This window comes from Sander vitreus, chromosome 8 (genome assembly GCF_031162955.1).
Source record: "Sander vitreus isolate 19-12246 chromosome 8, sanVit1, whole genome shotgun sequence".
In the NCBI taxonomy this organism is placed as follows: domain Eukaryota; kingdom Metazoa; phylum Chordata; class Actinopteri; order Perciformes; family Percidae; genus Sander; species Sander vitreus.
The window spans coordinates 23,100,075-23,123,405 of NC_135862.1; the positions used below are offsets into that span (position 1 = coordinate 23,100,075).

Consider the following 23,331-nt stretch of genomic DNA (forward strand, 5'->3'; position numbering starts at 1 on the left):
TTTATCTAAATTAAACACTAAATCTACTTTTGGATGCAAATTTGGAATTTTTTTAATCTCTCACCAAATAAAAAAAATAAATAAAAAAAAACAGGCCTTCATCACCACATTCAAATGTTCGAAGGGATTTCTTGCCTGTCGCGTTTAAGTGACACTTTGTACACTTGGATTAAGTACTACTGGAAGTCAGCTCTTCGCTCCTTAACCGCGGAGTGTCAATGTTTCCGACAGTATATGAATGCAGCAGTAACATGCATGGTAACCGGGGCGGTTCTATGTTTGATAGAGCTGGGCGTGGGCTCGACACTCCTCATCCCCTCTGCTCTCTGTGGAAGCACATTGTTCAACGCGGGCTCATTTTACTCAGAACCAATGAATGCCTTGGTGCATTATAGCTACTGAAAATTAAACACGTTATCAGATAGAATACGGTGCAGATGCTAAAGACGGCGGGAAGCGGACCAAGAACATTTTGTTTCCTTCTGATTAACGTTACAGCTGAGAGGCAACAGAGTTGAAATATTTTTTTTCTTCTTCGCCGGTAGACGAAACGTCGCTCTTGTCGCTAATTAGACCTCTGTTTGTTGTAAGTATGCAGTGCACATTCCTCTGTCCGAAATATGTCGGCAATGTCTAATGGTAACGTTACCGCTTTAAAATGCTTTCAGTGTTTTGGGCTGGAGATTGCGGTCCACAGTTAAAACATGTTAGCTAGCTATCACAACATTTTAATTCACGCCCGGCGAGCTTTATTTGTCGAGCTCAACAACTCATGCTTGCGTTTTAGTCTTGGCTACGTATATGGGGAATTATATAGATAATGAATTTTGCCTATTGTTGTTGTTGTTGTTGTTGTTTGTTTTTTTTAAATAATTATCTATTTTGATAAACAGTCTCCCTTGAGTTCGGGGGTTGTAACTTGGTTATGGAGGAATAACATAAACGTTAGACCGCCGTGGATTTCCACGTCATCTTAGTTTGAAAAAGAAACCGAAGGCATTCAAATTAACAATGCAATAGTAGGAAAATGACTTTCTCTCGCCTGTAGTTTTGTCCAATAAAGACAATGTTGAGTATGAGGTTGCTGCTGCCGATATTGGCCACACAGACAAGTAACGTTAGGGTGACGCCCCGTCACACTGAGTAAAAACTGAATGTATCACTGCGGAAGTTAGATTCCATTACAAGGCATTTTAGAAATACTCTGGAAGCTCTCTGTTAAAACAGTTTAGTAAGTTTAAAAGGACAAAAAGATGGCAAAGACAGCAGTAATGTACAATTGGTCGTCACTCAAATGATGACCACAGGGACTGTAGACTAGAGGAGAAACAATTTACCCATCCGCTGACATAAATCTTTGGCAACATGAATTTGTATTCATTATACAAAGTATTAGTAACAGTCAAGTCAGTGCCTTCTTAGAAAACAAAGCAAAAAGTGTTTCACTTTTGTGTTTAATGTTGGTTTATTGACATATGAATGCAGCTATCTGCTGTTCACATCACATCTGTTTATCCATCACAACACCACAGCTGCTGACCCAAGCATCCTATATGAGCAACGTGTAAAAACCATATTGTCTTTCTATGATCATACATTACAGGCTTGAGTACATTGGGCTAAGGAGGTCCAGTGTTGGTCGTATGATTTGGTCATCAGCGTCTGTAGAGTCAGAGTGAAGGCAAGAATTCAGGCAGCTGGAAAACAGCTGGAGATAGTCCAGCCAGTGATAGAGGTGTGATGATAATCTCGTGTCCCTTTCTCTGAACAGCTGTAGCCTGGGTGGTGCCCAGCTGCTTGCCAAAATAAGAGTGACTCTTCTCCAAACCAATCATTTACAAAAGACAACTTTTCATATTGTTTTCATCTGGAGGCTTTTAATGTGTTAATTTCGGTTTGAGACTTAAAGATGGCTCAGGATATGCTCTTATGTATATTTTTGTAAGCATATTTTAGGGGTGTTTTTTATGTTATCATACTCCTGGCTCGATACTAAAGCTGGGCAATATATTGATATTATATCAATATCGTGATATGAGACTAGATATCGTCTTAGATTTTGGATAGATCTTTTCCTGGTTTTAAAGGCTGCATTACAGTAACATTGTTATTTTCTGAACTTACCAGACTGTAACTGTTCTATTATTTGCCTTTACCCACATAGTCATTATATCCACATTACTGATGATTATTTATCAAAAATCTCATTGTGTAAATATTTTGTGAAAGCACCATATTGTAATCAACATTACAATATCGTTGTGGTATCGATATCGAGGTATTTGGTTAAAAATATTGTGATATTTGATTTTCTCCATATCGCCCAGCCCTACTCGATACTGTTGTTGTTGTTTCTAAGTCTTTGGGTTACGGAGGTTGGTTTTAAATATTTTTTTTCTTTGCAGAGCTGTCAAACCATTTTGTGGGATCTTTTACAGGTTGACTGGTATTTTCTGTAATATTTGTGATCCACATAATGCTTTCTGTGCAGAGTGTTTTTCACATGCACTCACAAACTAAAACAACAGGACAAGATTCATGCATTCCTCTGATTGCAAAAATCAGTGTAAGCCCAATGGCTCCTCTAACTGGCAGGCCTTTGTGTGGAGGTCAGCTGGCCTTTTCATCTCTGCTGCTGCCTCCACCGTCTCACCCTACCCGACAAGCTGAAAGGATGACCCAGTGGGGAAAAGGTCACTTGTACTCCAGTGCTTTTAAAAGCAGCTTGTTTAAGCATGCACACAGATACATGCAGAAACTCCTTTTGTATACATGTTTGTAAGGTAGAAAATCTCAGTAGGAGGAATTGTTTATTTAAGGATTTTCTCCTAAGATTCTCTTTGATCAAAATTATAGTTTCATTCATGTTTTTGTGTTTTCTCTGGCTTCCTACCCTAGAAGAAGACTTAAATGGATAATGCTGTTTTTAAGGGTTATAGCCTAACGAGTAGATGTATCTCTAAGTTGATAGGCTTCATAAGACTCGCTTAAAGTCCTCACTTGTTTGTTTCACTTGTTGTTTCATCGGCCTCAGAGAGCAGAATAGTGATTCCTTAGCTGCAGGTCAACACTTATATTTGGATGCCGTTTGGGAGGATGATGTCATTGGAGAGAGCAGTGGGAGGGAGCGGTGTGCTATCGAGGCTCTAGGATGGGTCTTGGAGTCTCAGTGTTCGACCGTGATACCTCCCTAGAGAGGGTCTCCTTACCATCATAGCTCCATTAAAAATCTATTATCTTTGCAGTGGGCTTGTGGCTCTGCCAGTATGGATTCTTTAACCAATTAAGAACTTTAATGGAGAGCAGAATGCAGGTTGAGGAAGATCGTCATTCATGTGTCCTCCTCCTTGCACCGTGGGTTATAAAGTGGTGGGATTGTTTGCCAGGTTATCAGGAACCACAGAAAAAGTAACAAGGTGTTTATTCACTGTAGTTATCAGAGCTATGCAGGCAAATTAGCTGGGAGAAAGCTGGAGAATGTTGAGTCATTATTGATTTCTTTATACATTTTTCAGTTTCCAGGTCGACCCCCTCCCTCCTGTGGTTTTCTATGCCCTTGGCATATAGTAAGAGTAGCCCTCGCCCTCAGCCACTCTCCTACCATCAACCCTCTCGCTGCTCTGTACTCGCACCCACCGTAAGCTGTCATGTAAGATTATCCTCTTGGTCCAGACGGGGTTCTAGGGTTTCAAAACGAACTGTTAATTTCCCAGGCTGGAGGTTGCGAGCTATAAATATCCCTTAACACAGACATACTGTAAAGTGCTCCTTGATCAAAAAAGGAACAGCTATGCAAATATATTGGGGACTTTGAAATGGAAGAGGTCACCAACTCTTAGATGACACAGCGGCTAAAAGCCTTTCTCAGAGCCATGTGTGTGAACTGTGGTAGCAGCAGGCATACTCTGTTGAACTTCAATGAGCTGATGTGTTAGTACAGGTCACATTGCTGTGGGGGTTATTACTTTTGTCAGGTACATTGTATGAAAAGTGGAACGTTGCGTGACCTCGTCGTGGTTGTACGTATGTTTTTACAGGTGTACTGTGCAGGTGTAAATGTGGCCAACTGTTGCACGTCTGGGGCAAACAAGAACTGTACAGGTTAATCATGCACTGACAGTAATTACTGAACAATATGAATATTAGGACTGCAGACAAGGGCATGGCACCGCTATAGGTGCAGGATAACCGTGTGTGTGTGTGTGTGTGTGTGTGTGTGTGTGTGTGTGTGTGTGTGTGTGTGTTTGTTTGTGGGAGTGGGGGTGTGGGTGTTAGGGCACGACTGTTGTATGTTCAGCTGAATGAACCACTCTCTGCAGGGCTTTGCAGTCCTGTTCGGTGCTATTTCCATACCAGGCAGCGATGCGCTTAATGATGCAGGAGTGGAAATTGCTCATTATTTGAGGGGATACCTGGAACTCAACTCTTCAGTCTTGCTGACATTCATGAGTAGGTTGTTGTCCTGACACCAGCAGGTCACGTCCTCTACTTCGTGTGTGTGTGTGTGTGTGTGTGTGGGCGCACGCGCGCAGAAGTAAAACAATAAAAAACAAACAGTTCTCGTGCTTCGTCCCCATGTGTGGATAAAATTATGTACAAAGATTGATGCGTGCACTAATGGTTGTGATCTTCAGCGGCTGTGTCCTCAACCGTCCTCTCTATCTCCACAAAGACCAGCTCTGTATGAACCCCTACTAACAACAAGTGGCTCTGAGAAAGCGACAACATCACTATTAATGATTAATTTAGCTATTCATCTCCATATGTATGTGGATTATTAATCAGCTGCTGACTTGGCCTAGTTTGAGAAGAGATGGCACGGCTGTCTGTTTTCCTTTCTCCACTTTCCCAGTACCGAGCGCGGGTGTGTTGACTTTATATTTTAGGCTGTCAATTTTCAATCGTTTGGCAGGAGTACACTTGATCTGGTTATATAGAAGAAATGCGGCGACCAATTCAGTGAACTTTATTGGCATAAAAGTTCATAAACGATATATAAAAGGCTTCTATTTGGGATTTAGGTTTTGGTACATTTTGCTCTATATTGGTTATTAAAATAATCATGTGATTGTGGTAAGCATTTATCATTGCCTAGTTTGAGGCAAGTAACACTTTATTTCTATAACACTTTTAAAAACACGCAGTTACAAAGTGCTTCACACACATATGAAGAAATATGTAAGAATAAACATGAATTACAAAATACAAAACATTATTTTTTTTTAAAATACAGCATAAAGGGGGTGTTGCCCTTTACACAAAGGCTAATGTATAAAGGTGGGTTTTTAAAAGACACTCAAATATATGCTAATGTGTCTGTGCTCATATTAATTGATAATGAAATAATCGTTCTTTGTAGCCCTAGCACACTCATCATCCCCTGAAAGCCCCACTTTCTCTAATCCCAATGACAAATCTATAATAATGTAACATGTTATTTTGTGTCCTTGCTGTTTCCATCACATTAAACTATCCCTGATGTGAATCCTTGCCCCTGTCTTGAGCTTGTGGCCTACAGGGACCAAAGGTGTCCCAGCGTCTGTCTGCCCTGCACAAGTCTCTCCGCGCAGCTGCTGTTTATTTGGTTAAAGGAGGCTGTAAGGAGCGAGGCTGGCTCTGCGGCTCTGCCACGGTCTCTGTACTCCAGCCAGGGTGGGCTGCACTGTGTAACAGGTTGATTTATTTACAGTGAGGGAAAAGGAAGCTAAATGTTTGGCCACAAGACTGAGGATTCAGGATAATTCCCTTCCTGTTGTGCTTGAGAATTATGGCAGTGAGGGTGTTTTTACAAGGAGACCATTGTTGACATTGGTTACGTTGTTCAGAGCTACCTGTTCCATTAAGGCGAACAATGACTTACGGGATCAAGGATTCGTTGCAGGAACATGTGGTTGTGTGTGTGTGTCTGTGTGATTGAATGAGAGCAGCTAAATGGCTGTGTCTTTAGTTAGCAAGTCTGCTTTCCTGTCAATCATTAACATCAGTCAGCCTGTCTTGGTCTTGGCTAATCTAAGTCTGCCCCTACATCTGCACAGTCACACCTCTCAGACACAAATAACACGTTTTTACAGAGAGGTGGTGCATGCATATTCTACTAGAGAAAAATATAAATAAATCAAAAATTGTATTTGTCATATCCTATGGGTTATAAAAAGAAATTGTTACTCCAGTCGCTCCTTAACATGTGCATGAATTGTCATGAAGCAGAGTGTGTGTGTGTGTGTGTGTGTGTGTGTTTGGGGGTGTGTGGGTATTAGGGCACGACTGTTGTATGTTCAGCTGAATGAACCACTCTCTGCAGGGCTTTGCAGTCCTGTTCGGTGCTATTTCCATACCAGGCAGCGATGCGCTTAATGATGCAGGAGTGGAAATTGCTCATTATTTGAGGGGATACCTGGAACTCAACTCTTCAGTCTTGCTGACATTCATGAGTAGGTTGTTGTCCTGACACCAGCGGGTCACGTCCTCTACTTCTTTCAGGTAGACCTTTTCATTGTTGTCTGTAATCGGGCCGATCACAGCTGTGTCATCAGCAAACTTGATAATGGTGTTGGAGTTGAAAGTGGCTACACAGTTGTGTGTGTGTACAGCGAGGACAGCAGGGGACTTAAAACACAGCCCTGGGGTGCTCCGGTGTTAAGGATGAGGTCTTCCTGTCAGGAAGTCAAAGATCCACATGCACAGTGAGGTGTTTAATCCCAGATAGCTTCCTTTCTTTTACAGGTGAGATAGGGTGGTGTGGAGGATGTGTGCTATGGCGTCTTCCGTTGATCGTTTGGAACGGAAGGCAAACTGTAATGGGTCCACTGTGCTGGGTAGTGAGGAGCATATGTAATCCTTGACCAGGCGTTCAAAGTATTTCATCACTACGGAGGTGAGTGCCACTGTCATTCGAGCAGACTGGTCTTGTTTTCTTGGGCATAGGAATGATGGTGGACTTCTTAAAGCATGTGGATAAAACAGACTGAGCCATTGACAGGTTGATTATCATTGTCACTACCGGCACTAGCACACAGTTTTAGGACTCGCCCACTGATACCGTCAGGTCCTGCTGCTTTGCGTTGCACTTAACTCACACACAGTGTCTGCCCACAGTGGCCTCAAATTCTGTGCACCAACCCATTCATTAACATCTGCTTCAGCTGTTTTTGTTTGTTGGCTGTCAACATAGGTGCACATTCTACTAGAGACAAATATAGGTGCACCCTTAACTCCCCATTACTGGGGAGTTTAGTTTTTTCATTAAACTGCCCAGCGGCTGTGTTCCTGTCACCTGTTACTCCTCTCTTTCCAACAAGTTGAGTTTAAGATTCACTCCAGCTGTGTGTGTGTGTGTGTGTGTGTGTGTGTGTGTGTGTGTGTGTGTGTGTGTGTGTGTGTGTGTGTGTGTGTGTGTGTGTGTGTGTGTGTGTGTGTGTGTGTGTGTGTGTGTGTGTGTGTGTGTGTGTGTGTGTGTGTGTGTGTGTGTGTGTGTGTGTGTGTGTGTGTTTTCTTGGGAGATACATGTAAAGCACAAGAGAGAGGGTGTGTATGTGTTCTGCTCAGGATGGCTGAAGCGCTGATGTTCACCACTCTATAGTGAGCAAGGAGTTTGCGTAACAGAGCTACATGGAGTGCATTTTATGTTTATGGATGATAGTTGGTTCTTTGGAGAAGGTAAAACAGCATATGTGACCCGTGGTACTCATGAAATCCTGACAGATTGATTACACACTCTGAGCAGGTGGGTCAGGTTAGCAATTTTCTTCTTGAGCTCACTTAAGGAACATTCAGCAAAGTGAGACACTGTCGATGAACAGGCCGAGATGTTTAACCCCATGTGACCTTATTTTACTCTGAACTACGGGATATATGACTTTTGAAGTGCAATGTAAGGCTGCTTTGGGTGTTAAGGTGGTGCAGATGTAGATAACTGTTTCTAACAGGATATAATATGATTTGGATGTCATTACTGTAATGTTGTGTTGAAAGTGGCAATGACACTGTTCAATTAAATTCAAAGTATAAATGCGTAAAAATGTCTGAAGTCAAGTTTTTGGTCACTACTGTCCAGTGTTGGGTGTAACGCAACTACTCTTTCGCGTAAAAAGTAGTGTAACGCGCTACTACTGAAAATGTGGTAACGAAACGTAGTTCCTTTTTCAATTCGGCGCAACGTTACTTTTCCCAGGGACAGATTTGACAGCGACGCCGCCTTCTCAGCTGCGCGCTCACAAGCGCCACACGGGATGTGGCAGAGGCTGATAGCAGAGTAATCATGGCAAGCTGGACTTTTTTCAGGCTTTTTGCTAGACGGCGCTCTGAGCCAAGCAGACACAAAGCTGACAACCTCACAGATGGATGCGGTGGAGATGGCCTCATACATACACGCAGCGGACCGCTGTGGACTTGTGTCGGTTGCACGGACACGCAAGGATTTCCAAAAAAGAGGCTGCATGTGTCTACGACAATGCACGGACCATCGTGGCTGCGCGACCAGTACAAGTCGATACAGACATTACATAGTATACACTAACACCGCGTAACGCCGATGACCTGCTGATGTGCATTCAACCCGCGCTGGACTCGTTCATAATGAATCAGCCGTCACTCTGTGAGGAGAGAATCCAGTCTGCAGTGGAGTTCAGACACGTCACTGATAAACCAGAGATTGGCTTTATGGTCAAAGATAGTTTTTGTATAATTAACTTCAGTCTCTGCCAGAGATGACTGCTTTTAAAAGTAACGTCAAAGTAATGAGTAAAGTAAAAAGTTACTTTCCATAGGGGGTAACTAAGTAAAGTAACGGATTACTTTTTTTAAGAAGTAACGAGCAAACACTACTTTTTAAAAGTAACTTCCCCAACACTGCTACTGTCAAACAGAAAGTGAAACTAAACTGCCAATCCTGAGAGCTACAGGAATTCCAGTGATTTCCCCCTAAGGCTCTGATGACATTGCTGTGATGACGTGACCTGACCACTCCTTGTTGTCTGCACGATTTCAAACTGCAGCTATAACCACGGGAGGCTCCTGCGGTTGCCATGGGCCTCCAGCAGACCAAAGTTAGCCATAGGTTTGGTCACACTAGCCCTAGCTTGTATTTCATTTCACCTAGCAAAATCTCCATGATAGCTTCATGTCTTTCTAAGTCTGACTCATCATTTGCCATCATGTCTACTACAGGGCTGGTATGAGGTCATTTTCAGGTCATAGATTTGGTAATTGCTTAGTAAAAGTGGTACATTTGCAGTACGCTTAGTCACACTTTGCTACTGTATGTATGTATGTAGTAGAAACACCCATATGACAATTTATTCTACCAGCTGACTCAACACGACTCAACAATTTCTGTGTCTGTCTGTGTCTGTCTGTGTGTGAGTGTCTTGCGTCTATGCATGGACATACATGTGTGGTCTGACTCCAGAGTTGACATTGTGATAGAACAGTTATATTTATACAGGCATATTCGGTAAATTCCCACATATTTTGAGTACGCCTGGTCCTTCTGGTAAAATCGGAAATAGTTTCTTCTTCACTGCATACTTCCACCCAGCCATTTTACAACATCTCGACCTGATGACTTATACAAAATTCTCATCACAACTAAATTATTTCAAAACCTTTTTAATTAATAGTTTCTTAGATGTGAAGAATGGCTTTTGAGCCCTTTTATCTTTTGGATGATTAAGAAGAATCATGCTTTTCTAATTCAGAACTGTACTTAAAATGTGACCTGTCCATGTTGGAACTGCTTTCCTTAAATTTTTTCAGATGCACTCTACTGTAGGTCCATTAATTCATGTAAAGGTGATGTTTAGGCCAACCTGTGTTGTGTAGGTTTTAGCCTACAGAAAATGGATATCACTCATGTTTTCTCAAGAGACCGACATGTTTCTTTAATAACATGCCTTGATTTATAGTCAGAGCAGCCCTGTTACGTCAACTAGACCTCTTAAGTGGGTTCATTGGGTCCATAGGGGACAACTGCAGGCACACCTGGAGTCATAAAATCCTCTTTTAGGCCCCTCCTTCTGTTGCTACGGATTGATCCCTATGGAAGAAGCAAGGCAAACCAACAAACAGTCCATAGCAAAAGCCTTGCTTTCTTAGTATTAGTGAATAGTGAGTGTTGAAAAGGAAAAATGGTGCAGATATTTAACGTTTTACACATTTCGCTTTCAAAATATTTTTGTTCATTGTGTTTTTCCTCATTGGTTGCTCTATTTTTTTCTGATTTTTTGAAATTTGATAATTTTGCTCTGGCGTCTGTCACAGTGGATTCAGCCTGAGTTATGAGGACCACTCTGCCAGTGGCATGCCCCTTCTTTTTCTCCCTCGCTGCCTCCCTACCTCTCCCTCTCATACACACTCTCTGCTGCTCACACTGAGCGGGAGAGCATTGGAACATTGAGTACCTTCAGCACATTTTTCGCATTCCCATTTGAGGGTCTCAACCTTAGCCCCCACCACACACACACACACACACACACACACACCAAAGCCACTGATGTTTCTCACCACTGGGCAGCATTGGTTGTGAACCACATCATGGCAGTCCAGTGGCAGAGAATAGCCTGTCAAAGCTCTTTGTATGTCTGTTATTCTGTCCAAACCCGATAATCTCAGAATGCTAACCTGCACCTTTCTTTCTCCCTTTTTTCTCTCCAGCAGCGGTGTGTGTGGTGAGCAGCAGCGGAAAAGATGACGGAGTATAAGCTGGTGGTGGTGGGAGCTGGAGGTGTGGGCAAGAGTGCACTTACTATCCAGCTCATCCAGAACCACTTTGTGGATGAATATGACCCCACCATAGAGGTATGACTGTCTTCTGCATGTCCTACACATTATTCTTGTGGGAGGCATATTGGGTTTTGGGGTTGAAAGGTAGACGAGGGTTGATCGTATTGTTAAAAAAGAAAGACCGCTCAGTCTAACGATCAGACGAAATTCCTAATTTTCTTTTAGGAAGAAATATTTTCTCCACCCTTCTGTAATTCTTCTATTTTCATGGAAACAAGACACTGAACAAGATTGCAGACATTGCAAAGAGGAGAGTGAAGCTTGTGAGAATGTTTCGTCCTCTCTTTTTCTCCACTCTCTCCCTCTCTTTCTCACCACGCCTGCCTCTGGCCAGACAATGTCCTTTTTGTGTATTTGCATTCCTGGCCCTTATGCTCTAACAAACAAAGGGACGACACTCGATGTTTTTGTGGCTGCGTGTTGGAAGGCTAAACATTGGCTCCGATACCCTGCTCCTCTGATCTCTAGATGTGTATTGGACCCGGAAGTGGACAGGGAATTAATAACCCATACGTCTTGATACACATACAATCAACATCATATCTGTGTGTGTTTGTATATGGACATGTTGCTTAGCACTGAATAGCCAAGGCCAAAGATGCAACAATAGGACCAGGTACCAAACTTCGTTACTTTTTAGGCAACAACTGAATTGCCTCCATAGTATCGAAAAATGCCTTGTAATTGAATTCCTTAGGAGTAAATCTCAATGTCAGTAAGCAAATAAGCATGCAGCATGCTTCTACGAAGATCTAATAATGCTGCTGATTGGATGTCTACACGTCGAGGAGGCACTCAGGAAAACCTCTACGCTACGCACAGACGGGGCTCGTGTGTGTGTGTGTGTGTGTGTGTGTGTGTGTGTGTGTGTGTGTGTGTGTGTGTGTGTGTGTGTGTGTGTGTGTGTGTGTGTGTGTGTGTGTGTGTGTGTGTGTGTGTGTGTGTGTGTGTGTGTGTGTGTGTGTTATTTTGAGAGGATTAACTACAGTGTGTGTCACATAGGTGTCAAAGAGCAGAAAAATTGGTATCAAAAAAAAAAGTATCGTTCAGGAACCGGTATCGAAGTCACGGTATCGATACCGGTATAACATTGTTTTGGAACGATACCCAGACCTATGTAACAACCTCAGTGACCCACAGTGGGTGTGTTTTCAGGTGCCTGATAAAATTAGATGTGGTTGAGCCAGAATCCTTTATCTTGATACCACATGTTTTGCATTCAGCACTTCTTTTGTTTGGGCCTTGTTGCATGAAGCTTTTAAAGCCAAAAGCGTACGATCAATGGTACTGCAGCTCGTTATGTGTTAAGTAGGGCTGTCAAACGATGCATTTTTTTTAATCACTGAAGTTCTATAGTTAATCGCATATTTTATCACATGATTCAAATTCTATTATTTTGCATTTCAGAACAGTTTTTAAGTACATATTAACTATGGAAAACAATTCTTACCAGTGTATCTTGATTGGGAATCAAATGAATACAAAGAAAGTTACTTTATGAACTTCATTTTAAGATTTGTAATTATTTATTTACTGTAAACAAAAGAAAAATGTGTGAATCTGTCATTATTGCACAATTCCTCCAAGTACCTAACTAAAAAACTAAAAATCCCTATCCTTACCAGAGTCAATATAGTGTTTAGTAACTCCTAAATAATTTAGATTACTCACTGACGTCCAGTGATCACTGGTTAATGAGCAGCTCATTTCTGCACAAGTCCGTGTTAACACAGCCCATCTCCACTCTTACCCGGCGACAGAGAAACACTGTTGCTTCCACAACAACAAAAACACAGCAGTCTCTGAACTCGCGTTGGGAGTTTTGTTGAAGTTGGATGTAGTCCAGTTTTTGTCTAATGAGCCGACACTTGCAAGCAGGATTGATGGAACAGGTGGCCGGCTAGCGTTAGCTTTCCACCTAGCTAGGTTATACTCCAGCCCCCGTTTGCGTTTCACCGCTGAGGATTTTCCCCCCGTGATCGCCCGCTGCAGCTGCCCGCTCTGGCCACCGCTGCTGCCCGCTGGTCAAACTAACCTGTATGGCGGGCCACAGCAACCTCTTATTTCCAAACATTCATCTCTCCCCCGCCCCCCGAGGGCCGGTGGTCTAGCATCATGTTAACTGTACTATGCTTAGCTCCGTAGGTGGAAGCTCAAGCTTGACGTGCTTCGGTGGTATTTTAATTCGGCTTTACACAACGTGCATATGGCTTACGAATTGTCTACGAGCCGTCCGGGAGTTTTGGAAAATAAAAGGCTCCATTCAGAGTTATTGCTGCTGTCTTTCTCCATCATGCCTGCAGCCTGCAGCAGCAGGATGTGTTAGGAGGAAGTGGCAGCTTGATGATAAGTAACGGTGCTGCAAAGGGTCAAAATAGTAGCCTGTTAGGCACGACGCAAAGCCGAGTGAAGTGTAAAATAAATTAATAAATGCCGGCATGCGATTTAAAAAGAATCGCGTCGGCGAAATCAAGTCTGAAGTCACTGTGTCCGAGTCTCAAACTCGAGTTGCACTTAAGTCACACACAGTGTCTGCCCACAGTGGCCTCAAATTCTACCTGAACCATCCGTTTTGTGTCTGACTTTTGTAAGATTGCTCATTCACACATTTTTACCACCTCTTTAATTGTTGGACTTTGTCCCTTTTTCTGCAGGACTCGTACAGGAAACAGGTTGTGATTGACGGGGAAACCTGCCTGCTGGACATCCTGGACACTGCAGGTCAGGAGGAGTACAGCGCGATGAGGGATCAGTACATGAGGACAGGGGAGGGTTTCCTCTGTGTCTTCGCCATCAACAACACCAAGTCTTTTGAGGACATTCACCAGTACAGGTGTGTGTGTGTGTGTGTGTGTGTGTGTGTGTGTGTGTGTGTGTGTGTGTAAGTGTGTGTGTGTGTGTGTGTGTGTGTGTGTGTGTGTGTGTGTGTGTGTGTGTGTGTGTGTGTAAGTGTGAGGCAGAGAAAGATGGTTTGGGTTTAGGGACGCAGGGGCACCACAAAATATTGAGCATTATGAAATCTGTTGTTGCAGATGTGAACCTGTGTATTCACTGGCCAGTCGGGGGGTGGAGTTCAGACACAAAATTATTTCTGTTAGTTCTCTTCCAAGGTTCTGTGTATGTGTCTTTTTGTATTCAGTGTGTGTTGCAGGGACTCCCATGGGGTCTGGATAGAGAGGGGGTGTGTATACGTATGTGTGCCAGCTCTCTGCAGTAGTTGGGTGATGTCATGCTGTAGCGTTTAACACGGCTAAAGAAAGCTTAGCCCCCAACTGGAGGATTACAGCACGATGCCAATGAAATCGATCCTGACTCAATTAGAGGAGCGGGGAGAGGTAGCACTTTCAAGGACAGGGAAGGAGAAAGGGAGGGAGCGGAGAGAGATTCAGCTGGAGATGACAGTGTTCTCTCTCTTTGCCACATTTTGTCTTTCTCATCACATTAGACACCCACTTGCCAATCTAGCAGGTAGCAAGTAAAAGAGGCTGCATATTTACTTTGCCACCTCCTCTACAGATTTGCTTTTTTTTGAGTTTCTTACACACATTTGTTTGGCTTATTGCCATTGTAGCCCAGCCTTTTTTGGGCCTGGCTTTAACACAACTGCTAGTATCGCTGTAAAACAATTGTGCAACTTGTGAAAGCGTGAGTGGATCTTTAGTTGGATGCTAGAATAGGTGGTGGCTCGGTTAGAGCTGTTGAGTTATTTAACGATCCGTTGTCTATTTTACTGGCAAAAATAGTCAGAGGCATTTTTGCAAAACAGTTGGCACATACTGGCATGGTACGTGCTTATAACCAGCTTAAGGCAATTTCTTCTTTAATTTGAACCAGCCAGCAGTGTTATACCGTACTCAAGAATACACCAAATTGAGAGTTTTCTGTAATTTTATTGAAATTTATTGAAAAAAATTCTGGTACAGGATATAAAATCCTCTATTCCAGACTCACAAAACAAATATATATTCACATTTTAACATGTTTTCATAAAAAACATTAATTTCATGATTGAAATGTTCTAACAATTCATAAATAAGTTACATAAATTACCGACAAGCTTTATAATTATACATCACACCTTTTTGACAGGCAACATGCATCCAACCTGTTCTTAAAAGAATGAATTGAAGGGGAATACACAACTTCTTCTGGAAGCTTGTTCCATGACTTTACCGCACGGAGTGTGAAAACATTCTTCTCTTTTCAGACAGGCATGTTCTAGGTTTGATTTCATTTTTTTTCCCTTTCAATTTTGCACCTGGGTAGCTCACCTGGTGGAGCGTGTGCCTCATGTACAAAGGCTCAGTCCTTACAGCAGTGGCTGCAGGGTTCGATTCCGACCTGCGGCCCTTTTTGCATGTCATACCCCCTCTCTCTTCCCTTTCTTGTCTTAAGCTGTCCTGTCAATAAAGACCTTAAAAAATGCCAAAAAAAAAAGAATATGCCTGTTAGACTTGAAATACCTGCCTCACCAGCATAATAACAAGGCAATGGTCTACACAGGGTAACGTGGAAATGTGGTCATAAACGGCATTAGCAGTGTTGACTGCAGATGGGCAGGGCTGACTGTAGGCGATGCATACTGCTGTACTGTGGCTTAGGGAGAAGAAGGGCTGAGCTTATAGATTGATCTGACCCACTCCTCTCACTCAGTTCCCCCTGGCTGCCTGGCGTTTGGCGCTGGCTGCTGTAGTGATGAGGTAATGCTGTTCGCAGTCTGCCTGTTGTCCATCCCTTCCCTCCCTGCCTTCTTCCCCACCTCCCTCCTTCAGCAGTGCAGCACAGCCCAGCACCGGCGGGCCCTGGCTCTTCCTCAGGGTCCTAGAGCTCCCTGGGTGGTTGGCTCACCAGTGCTGGAGCGGCTGTTGTTCATGATGCAGGGAGGATATGTCACTGTGACTAAATGCAGTGCTGGGGTGGGTTAAGGAAAAGTTTTGCAATCAAATGTCAACTATAGCAATTTTCTTGTCCTGCAATCCGCAGAGAACAGATTAAACGTGTGAAGGACTCAGATGATGTTCCCATGGTGCTTGTGGGAAACAAATGTGACCTCCCGGCACGCACGGTGGACACAAGGCAAGCCCAAGAACTCGCCCGCTCTTACGGCATCCCTTACATCGAGACCTCTGCCAAAACACGACAGGTAGGTAGTGAACAAGAAGCACACACCCACAATACTATACATGCACTTTAATGGAAGAACCCTTTCTCTCTCCCTCCTATCTCTGGTATTCAAAATGACCTTTCAAATTCCATTAGTATGTTAATCTTTCCTCCCATCTTTGCAAGCCACAAAACTCAGATTATATGTATATTTGAAGTCCCCCTGTGCTGTATCATACTGTAGTGAACAAGTTATGACAGTGTTCTGGTATGGGCTCTGTAGTTTTACATTTTACATGTGTATTCAAGCACATGAAGAGCAGTGAATGGCTCGCGGTAGTGATTTGTGTTGCTGGAAACATTTTATTATGCCGCAGGCAATGACTCATAGCCAGGTTACCTTGGCTTGAGAACAGAGCTACAGTATTTGAAAGGCTTTATAAGGACAAGTCGCCGCACAGCTCCCACTGTCTCTGACTCACTGTCACACATAATGTAGGTACATATAGACTGTCGCATTCATCATTGAACTCGCAGAAAGTCTGTCATTCAAACAGAAGAGTACAGTATGCAAAGACTTGTCTTTTAATCATTAAGATTCCTTGATTAACGCCGTTAATCGTTTTGTAACGTGTGTGTGTGTGTGTGTGTGTGTGTAGGGAGTAGAGGACGCCTTCTACACACTGGTTAGGGAGATCAGACAGCATAAGCTGAGGAAGCTGAACCCACCTGATGAGAGCGGTCAGGACTGTATGAGTTGTCGCTGTGTGGTATCGTGATGCAGGTGAGACATCTCCAGAAATCTGTTTTTCCTCTTTGACAGTTGACACAGTCATATGTGAAGTCTCTAAATTAGTCTGTTATACTGAAACTCGTATGTCTTTTTATGCATATGACGGTCCATTGTAGGTGAACTTAAATATGAAACCTCAGTTTAACTTTTCACTGTCTCAGTTTTCCCAGGAACAATAAAATGGCGCTAACATCTGTCCCCCTCTTGTGTCATTTCATTCCCCAGCTGACTGTTGCACGTTGAGGAAAAATGCTACAGCGCGTAGTGGCAGCATGGACTTAAAGATAGGAAGATAAAACGACTCAATGATGAAATATAAACTTTTTCAAAAAGAGGAGGATTGAAGCAAAAGCTCTCAAGGAAACCACCAGAGCTGACTGAACCATAGACCTTCATGGAAAGGAGGGTTTGGACTGTTGCCTAAGTGGCTACCTGAAATAGCCCAGTCCGGCCCCTTTTTTTGGTCCACACGTCGACCTGTGAGCAACACCACTAATGACTCTTTGTCAACTCCAGTGTGGTCTCGCTGGGTAGCTCAACAAGTTTCCTGCTAACTTATTGTTTTCAGTCTCAACACTGGTCTTAAAGGGGGTGTTTCTGACCTCCTCCCACCTTGAAAGCCTAATTCCACCCCCCCCCTCTCCCCCCCGCCTGCCCACTGGAAGGACTGACTGCTGCCTGACTTAAATGGAAAGGACTGGAATGGACCTTTAGTTGCCCAAACACCTCTTACAAATAACCCCCAATCCCACTCTACCTGCCTTTGGTTTCCCCTGAATGGCTGTGTAGTCCCTTCATTATACTGGATACAGGGGGTGGAGGATGACATGGGAATGACTATAATTTGTTGTTGTTGTTGTTGTTTAACAGTTTGCCTAGCTGTACAAAATCTTTGATTTTGTTTTTGTTGTGGAACATTTCATTTGTGATTGCCGAATTTGAAAGTCACAGAGCAATATGTGAGCAAGGGTTTATTATAGATGGCACCTGGTTTTGACATTTTTCATGACCTGCCTGACATAGTTGGAATTCCTTTTGGGATAAAAATGTTGAATGGAGAATAGATTGATGAATTTCCAGATTACAGCTGCCTTCTCTCCTTGCACATGTTTTCTTTGCTACAGTAAGCGTTGTCTTTGTGGAATAATAATAGTAATGGCTAGTGTACGTAGGTTCTGGTGCAATAGGATTCTTTATTGTCCAATTTACACAAGTATTTGGAATAATTCACCTCTCATTGCTACTTGTTTTACTTTTGTTAAGGAAGGAGGGGTACTGTGCATGGGCATGTAGTTGTCATCTCTCTAGTTTCTAAAGCTGGAGAGGTGGCCTGTAGAAATGGGAGGAAACCCCTGCACTTGTACAGTTATACAATGACTGGTTATGGTTTTAGACTAAATGACAACCAGTTGATTTAAATTTTTTTTTGCATTTCATTACAATAACTGTATGCTATAGAACTCTTATTTACAACATTGTGATAATAGCATTTTTTTTTAGATTGCAAAGAATCACTCCTTGTGGATAATAAGGCTCAGGAATTAGGGTCCAGGAAAGTCTCAGCTGACAGTCCTGGAAGGATGTCACCAGTTAGCTTTGCAGAGTGTAACACACAAGTCCAGCCTCAGAGTCGAACTTCGGTTTTTCCATACTATCCTCAAACTGCGTCTCTTTCGCTGCCACCTCAGCTCTTTAACAGAACAATAACAGGCCAGGTGCTAACCATGTCAGAACCATATTTACTGTATATGTGGGACTATTGTGTTTACTAGGCGATGGATATTGGGTTTTGGGAGTGCATCGCTTTGTTTCCTAATCGTGACTAGCTTGTGCTCTCCACAACTGCATTCATTTGCTGCCTAAATGGAAAAAGACTGCTATGTGTTTATTTTGCCTTATCTGTTAGCTAGTTTGTACCTCATGTATGCAGCGAGCTCTACCTGAGAATTATGTGTTCTGTTGGCTGCATTGTTTTGTTTGTATGACTTTGTGTGCAACTAAAATCAAAATAGAAGTGTGTTGATGAGTTTAGACATGCGTTGTATAGCATTTGAAAGACGAGGCCCTGAAAACACTACACTGATTTGGGGGGAGGGGGGTGGTTTGGGGGGGGTTCTGTAATGGCATGTGCATCTGAATGTGATTCTGTTTCACGAGACTGGAAACCAACACAGTTTAGGAGCCCAGTATAAGCCAAGTTGTCTAGCTCTCATGTTTCATTCCCAATACATTGGAACATGTGATGGTCATTACTAGACATTGTTACTTTAAACCCAGATTGTACTTAAAGTCAAAGAATTGGACATGCATGATAATGTATGGAGTTCCAGGCACTACAGGCAGGTTTTGGCAACGAGCTTCAGATGCAGACCTCAAAGAAATCTCAGGCCACTTCCATGAAAGAATGTCTCCTTTCAGTGTAAACAAAATGTTTATGTCTGACCTAATTGATTTTGTACAGTTAAAGTAACCCTTTTCACTCAAAACATGGCTTAAAGAAATATGATCGGTCTAGTTACTGTGTGGATGGTAGTGGTCAAGTTGTTTTTATCAGTTAAGCGTTCATTTCTCTGCTTGGAGGAAGGAAATGAACTGTGAATGTGTTTTACTCTTTAGATATTATTTGAAAGAAGCCTTGTGTTTAAAATGTACAATATGCAGGAGTTGATCCTCAGTCCCACTTTTGGATGTGTTGTTCCTAACTTTTATTTTTCACCCATTGTACTCAAACCTTTTAATGGAAAAAAAAAAAAAAAGGAAAAAAAAAAGTGTGGCGTTTGTAACCTGTAATTACAGTCCTAATAGTATGCTTGTCCTCTCCCTGTCAATCTGTAAACAGTACATCCATGATAATTATACATAGAATTCCACAAATCTATGTATTCAAATTCCCCTGTTATTAGAATATCGGCGTCATGTTGCCACAGGGAAACTCCAGCCAGCGAACCACAAGTATACATGTCAGAAAACCTGGCGAGCATGACAAAGACTGTACGGACCATTGGGAGTTTGCACAAGGATACAGTGGGCTCAAGGGCTTGTTTCTCCCTTGCAAACTGTGGATGGAGGTGTGGAAGGAATTTGTGAAAATGTCAACTGTTTAGCTATTTAAGATGTATTTACTCTTTGAAAATGTGGCAAATGTATTGCGGGAAGGAATAAAGATGTCAAGATGAAACTATCTAACTTTCACATTATGTTCCTCTCAAATTTGAGATTTGCTTCCACCTGCAGGTTGCTTTGTGTATCATATTTGGAAGTATGACAAACCGAAGGAAAAAGTAAATGTTTGCTATATATATATATTAATTAATGAACTGTTATTCAGCTAGTATGAAGTCAGCTGGACTATATATGATAAATATGTTACCCTGTTTGAATGGGAGGATCATGATGTACGATATTGTGTGATTTACACAATGCGAAGAAGATTTTGGGGGGGGACAGGGAGAAAAGACAGTTATCCAGGTGGTTGGGATCCTTAATGATTCTCCTCTGATTATTTAAAGATAATGACTGTATTGCGCTGAAAATGGGTCGTGTGTGCGTGAGCGCATTTGAAAAGCAACTGAAAAGGAAGAAGGAAGTATGCAAGAAATACTGCCTAGTGGACTGAAAGAAAGCAGGTCAGTGAAGCATGGAATAAGAATATTACTGATTTTATAGTTTTACATATTTTCTAATTATATAAGAGTAAATGTTAAATGCTGAGCTAAATGTATAGATATTGGAACATCTCTACTACAAAGTTAAAGTACAGTAAGTATGCATTTTCAAAACCAAAAAGTTCTTTGCATTTTATTACTGCTGGTGTTGATGTTGTTCATTTTACTATGTATGCTAACCCATATGCTGCCACTGGAAGACATGGTTTGACATTGCAGGTCGATATAATATAAGCATTATTTATAATGTAGCACTTTGCAAATAGGACTGTACTATATGTACTGAATAGATGTAAAAGAGTGATAACACAAGACACATGTACAAATACTGTTGCAGGGGGCAACATCAGTATGATTTATTGTTATCCTATTACTGATCCTGATTCAAGAGATTAGACAGTTTCAACATTCAAAGCATGGCTCCTAAACCTGTCATATATTAGCATTATTAATAATGTACATGTATTGGTTTATGCGGTCACTGTTATATTCCTTTGTCATGGCTTGAACAACCATGTAGCCTAGTTATTGCTTTTCAGATGATTTGCATAATTGTGGGACTGTTCTGTCACTGACTTTCAAACGTCATAAAAGAGGACGGTTATCCATAAACCCAAGACAGACAGAAAGCCGAGGGTTGGTGAGTGTAGGTGATCGAAAAGATTCACAGAAAAAGTGATATTTTCCTTTTGGATAAACAGTTCATCATCAATCATGCCACACTATGAGGATACGATTAAGAAAATGCTCCCTAAGGTAAGAATAATCATCATCAATTGAAAGAAGAATGAATTCTCTCTAAATTAAACCTAAACAACAAATTGTATAGAATCCATGTATATTGTTTCAGTGCTTTTTTTGTGTCCTTTGATTTTGAAGACATATCATCGCAAGCATGTGGCCCATGAAATATATGTTGTGTTGCATCACTTCAAAAGCCTTGTGCCCATGATGGATAGATACGGTAAGAAGCAAAATAACAGCTAACTATCTGTTGCTGAACTTACTTAACCTATAGAACATTTCTAAATGATTGATTTTTTTACAGTTTACAATGATGGAACCACAAAAAACTTGATGAGTCTAACCGGAACCATTCCTGTCATGTATGCAGGTAACAATGACTTTGCATTTCATATTCTTTGACCCTAATAAACAGCAAAATTATTTTTATAAGCTGACTTTGACGTGGATTCTAAACAATTTGAATAAGAAAACAAAGATGAAGCTCATAATCTCTCAGAATATGATACTGAAATACCTTCTCACTCTGTTCTTATACAAGACGAGACTTACAACATCCCGGTATGCCTGTGGATTGAGGAAAGCTACCCCCAGACTGCTCCCATCTGCTATGTCAGACCCACACGTGAGATGATGGTTCTCAGTGGAAAGTATATCTCCAGCAGTGGTGAAGTCACACTACCTTACCTCGAGGAGTGGAAGAATGTAAGAAATTAATTATTGTATTCTTTGACAGGGCTGCATGTAAAAAGAAATAGACAATGGCATCAGGGTTATTACTGATGTTTGTTGGCACTAACATGTACAGAATGATGTGGTTTAGAGCTTAACTGCCGTGTTACACTGGTGTGACTTTTTTCTTTCTCCTATCAGAGCGAATGTGATCTAATGACCCTACTGCAGGTGATGGTTATCATGTTTGGAGAATTCCCTCCTGTGTGCATGCAGCCTCACCCAGAGCTTGAACAAGCCCCTTGTAAGTAACACTCATAAAGACAGACGCAAGCCTCCATGTATTTTCAAAACAACACCATCTATGCCCTAGATACAAGTTGATGTTGATAAGACAGATCCAAGATTCAAGCCACACCTGATTCAGTGTGAATCTAGGTTCATCATTCATAAATCTAGGGCGGGAAACACTGTCCCCCTGTCAACATGTTCATGAATTTTGTTGTGACTGGTAAGGATGCTTCTAAAATTAAAATATATTATTTTAGGTTGGCTACAGTTCCACAGACAACCAGAGGTGCTTTCAAAGGCAGATGGGAGTTTGTATCTGCATTTAGCCAGAGAAGATGATCTGCCTTTCCAGGAAGAAAATGAAACCAACTGTTAGTTTTTTTTTGTGGGATTTGACAATAACGTTTGACTGTTTGTGTGTTGATAAAGTGTTTAGTCCTGTATACAGTGTCAGATGGTATCCATTGATTATTTTATTGTTACTTAATTAATTAATAATTCCAGACAAATAACAAGATTCTGTATAAAAGCAGCAGCTGATGAAAAACGTATTGACTGTGTTTGGTGTGAATGAGTTGCATTCTTTTTTTTCTTCTTTTTTCTACTTTTTCTTTTTTAAATACATATGTATGTTTTTCACAAGAACATAACAAACTAATTTGTTATTTGAATGCCTGTGTGTTAAACGACTGAAATTGCTTTACAAGCGGCTCATAAAACTGTACTTAACTGCACCCAAAGGCATTTGTTGTTCTTATCCACAAACATTTTGGACTTTTGACCAGTGAAGAGAAAGGTTAATCATTTTAAGAACACACACACACAGCCAGGTGCAGTCCGATAAAGCATGATATATTATAGAAGAGTGTGGTTTATTTAATTTTGACAGAGAATATAGAACAGAAATTCTGACAACTCTTCAGTTAAGCTGCAAAGCTACTATTTTAAAAAATATTTGTGACTTATTTCGTAGCGATTTAGTGGACGCATAAATTTAAATCTAAATTAATCACGACTTCGAGACTATACAGTCAAAAATAAGACTATTAATTGGCATAGCCTAACCTCTTGTGAAAAATTACTGATTCATTCTGGTACTGTAAATAGTATATATACATATATATATATATATATTGAACAAATGTGTGCATATTATTGTGGGAAACACTTTGAAAGGAATTGTCAAACATGTATTATGTATAATTACTAAGTACACTTTGGATTTTGCCCTAACATATCTACAGTAATGGAAACTCACGGGGACCACGCCTTGGGAACTCTACT

At 41.6% G+C, this 23,331-nt stretch overlaps 2 protein-coding genes across 5 annotated transcripts; both read left to right on the top strand.

Annotated features, from left to right (window-relative positions):
- Positions 1–308: 308 nt before the first annotated feature.
- LOC144522442 (GTPase HRas) lies at positions 309–18,885 on the top strand. 4 transcript variants are annotated; one of them, XM_078257528.1, is made up of 7 exons: positions 309–586; positions 6,724–6,874; positions 10,651–10,794; positions 13,434–13,612; positions 15,763–15,922; positions 16,542–16,666; positions 16,901–18,885. In XM_078257528.1, the coding sequence occupies exons 3-6, from the start codon at positions 10,684–10,686 to the stop codon at positions 16,659–16,661; spliced, it is 570 nt and encodes a 189-aa protein (XP_078113654.1). In that variant the 5' UTR covers positions 309–586; positions 6,724–6,874; positions 10,651–10,683; the 3' UTR covers positions 16,662–16,666; positions 16,901–18,885. The 4 variants fall into 4 exon arrangements, with proteins under 4 accessions (XP_078113654.1, XP_078113655.1, XP_078113652.1 ...); XM_078257529.1 differs by having other exon boundaries at positions 10,654–10,794; XM_078257526.1 differs by lacking the exon at positions 6,724–6,874.
- A 2,289-nt stretch (positions 18,886–21,174) lies between these two features.
- LOC144522446 (tumor susceptibility gene 101 protein) lies at positions 21,175–22,747 on the top strand. The gene is made up of 5 exons (XM_078257532.1): positions 21,175–21,304; positions 21,389–21,454; positions 21,626–21,789; positions 21,958–22,060; positions 22,305–22,747. The coding sequence occupies exons 1-5, from the start codon at positions 21,175–21,177 to the stop codon at positions 22,421–22,423; spliced, it is 582 nt and encodes a 193-aa protein (XP_078113658.1). The 3' UTR covers positions 22,424–22,747.
- The last annotated feature ends 584 nt before the right edge of the window (positions 22,748–23,331 follow it).

Excerpts from the sequence above, each read along its gene's own strand:
- LOC144522442 (XM_078257528.1), top strand. The coding sequence starts at position 10,684 with ATGACGGAGTATAAGCTGGTGGTGGTGGGAGCTGGAGGTGTGGGCAAG. Across the intron at positions 13,613-15,762 it reads GAGGACATTCACCAGTACAG|AGAACAGATTAAACGTGTGA; the intron begins GTGTGTGTGTGT and ends TGCAATCCGCAG. Across the intron at positions 15,923-16,541 it reads CCTCTGCCAAAACACGACAG|GGAGTAGAGGACGCCTTCTA; the intron begins GTAGGTAGTGAA and ends GTGTGTGTGTAG.
- LOC144522446 (XM_078257532.1), top strand. The coding sequence starts at position 21,175 with ATGTATATTGTTTCAGTGCTTTTTTTGTGTCCTTTGATTTTGAAGACA. Across the intron at positions 21,455-21,625 it reads CATTCCTGTCATGTATGCAG|ACGAGACTTACAACATCCCG; the intron begins GTAACAATGACT and ends TTCTTATACAAG. Across the intron at positions 22,061-22,304 it reads AGAGCTTGAACAAGCCCCTT|GTTGGCTACAGTTCCACAGA; the intron begins GTAAGTAACACT and ends ATATTATTTTAG.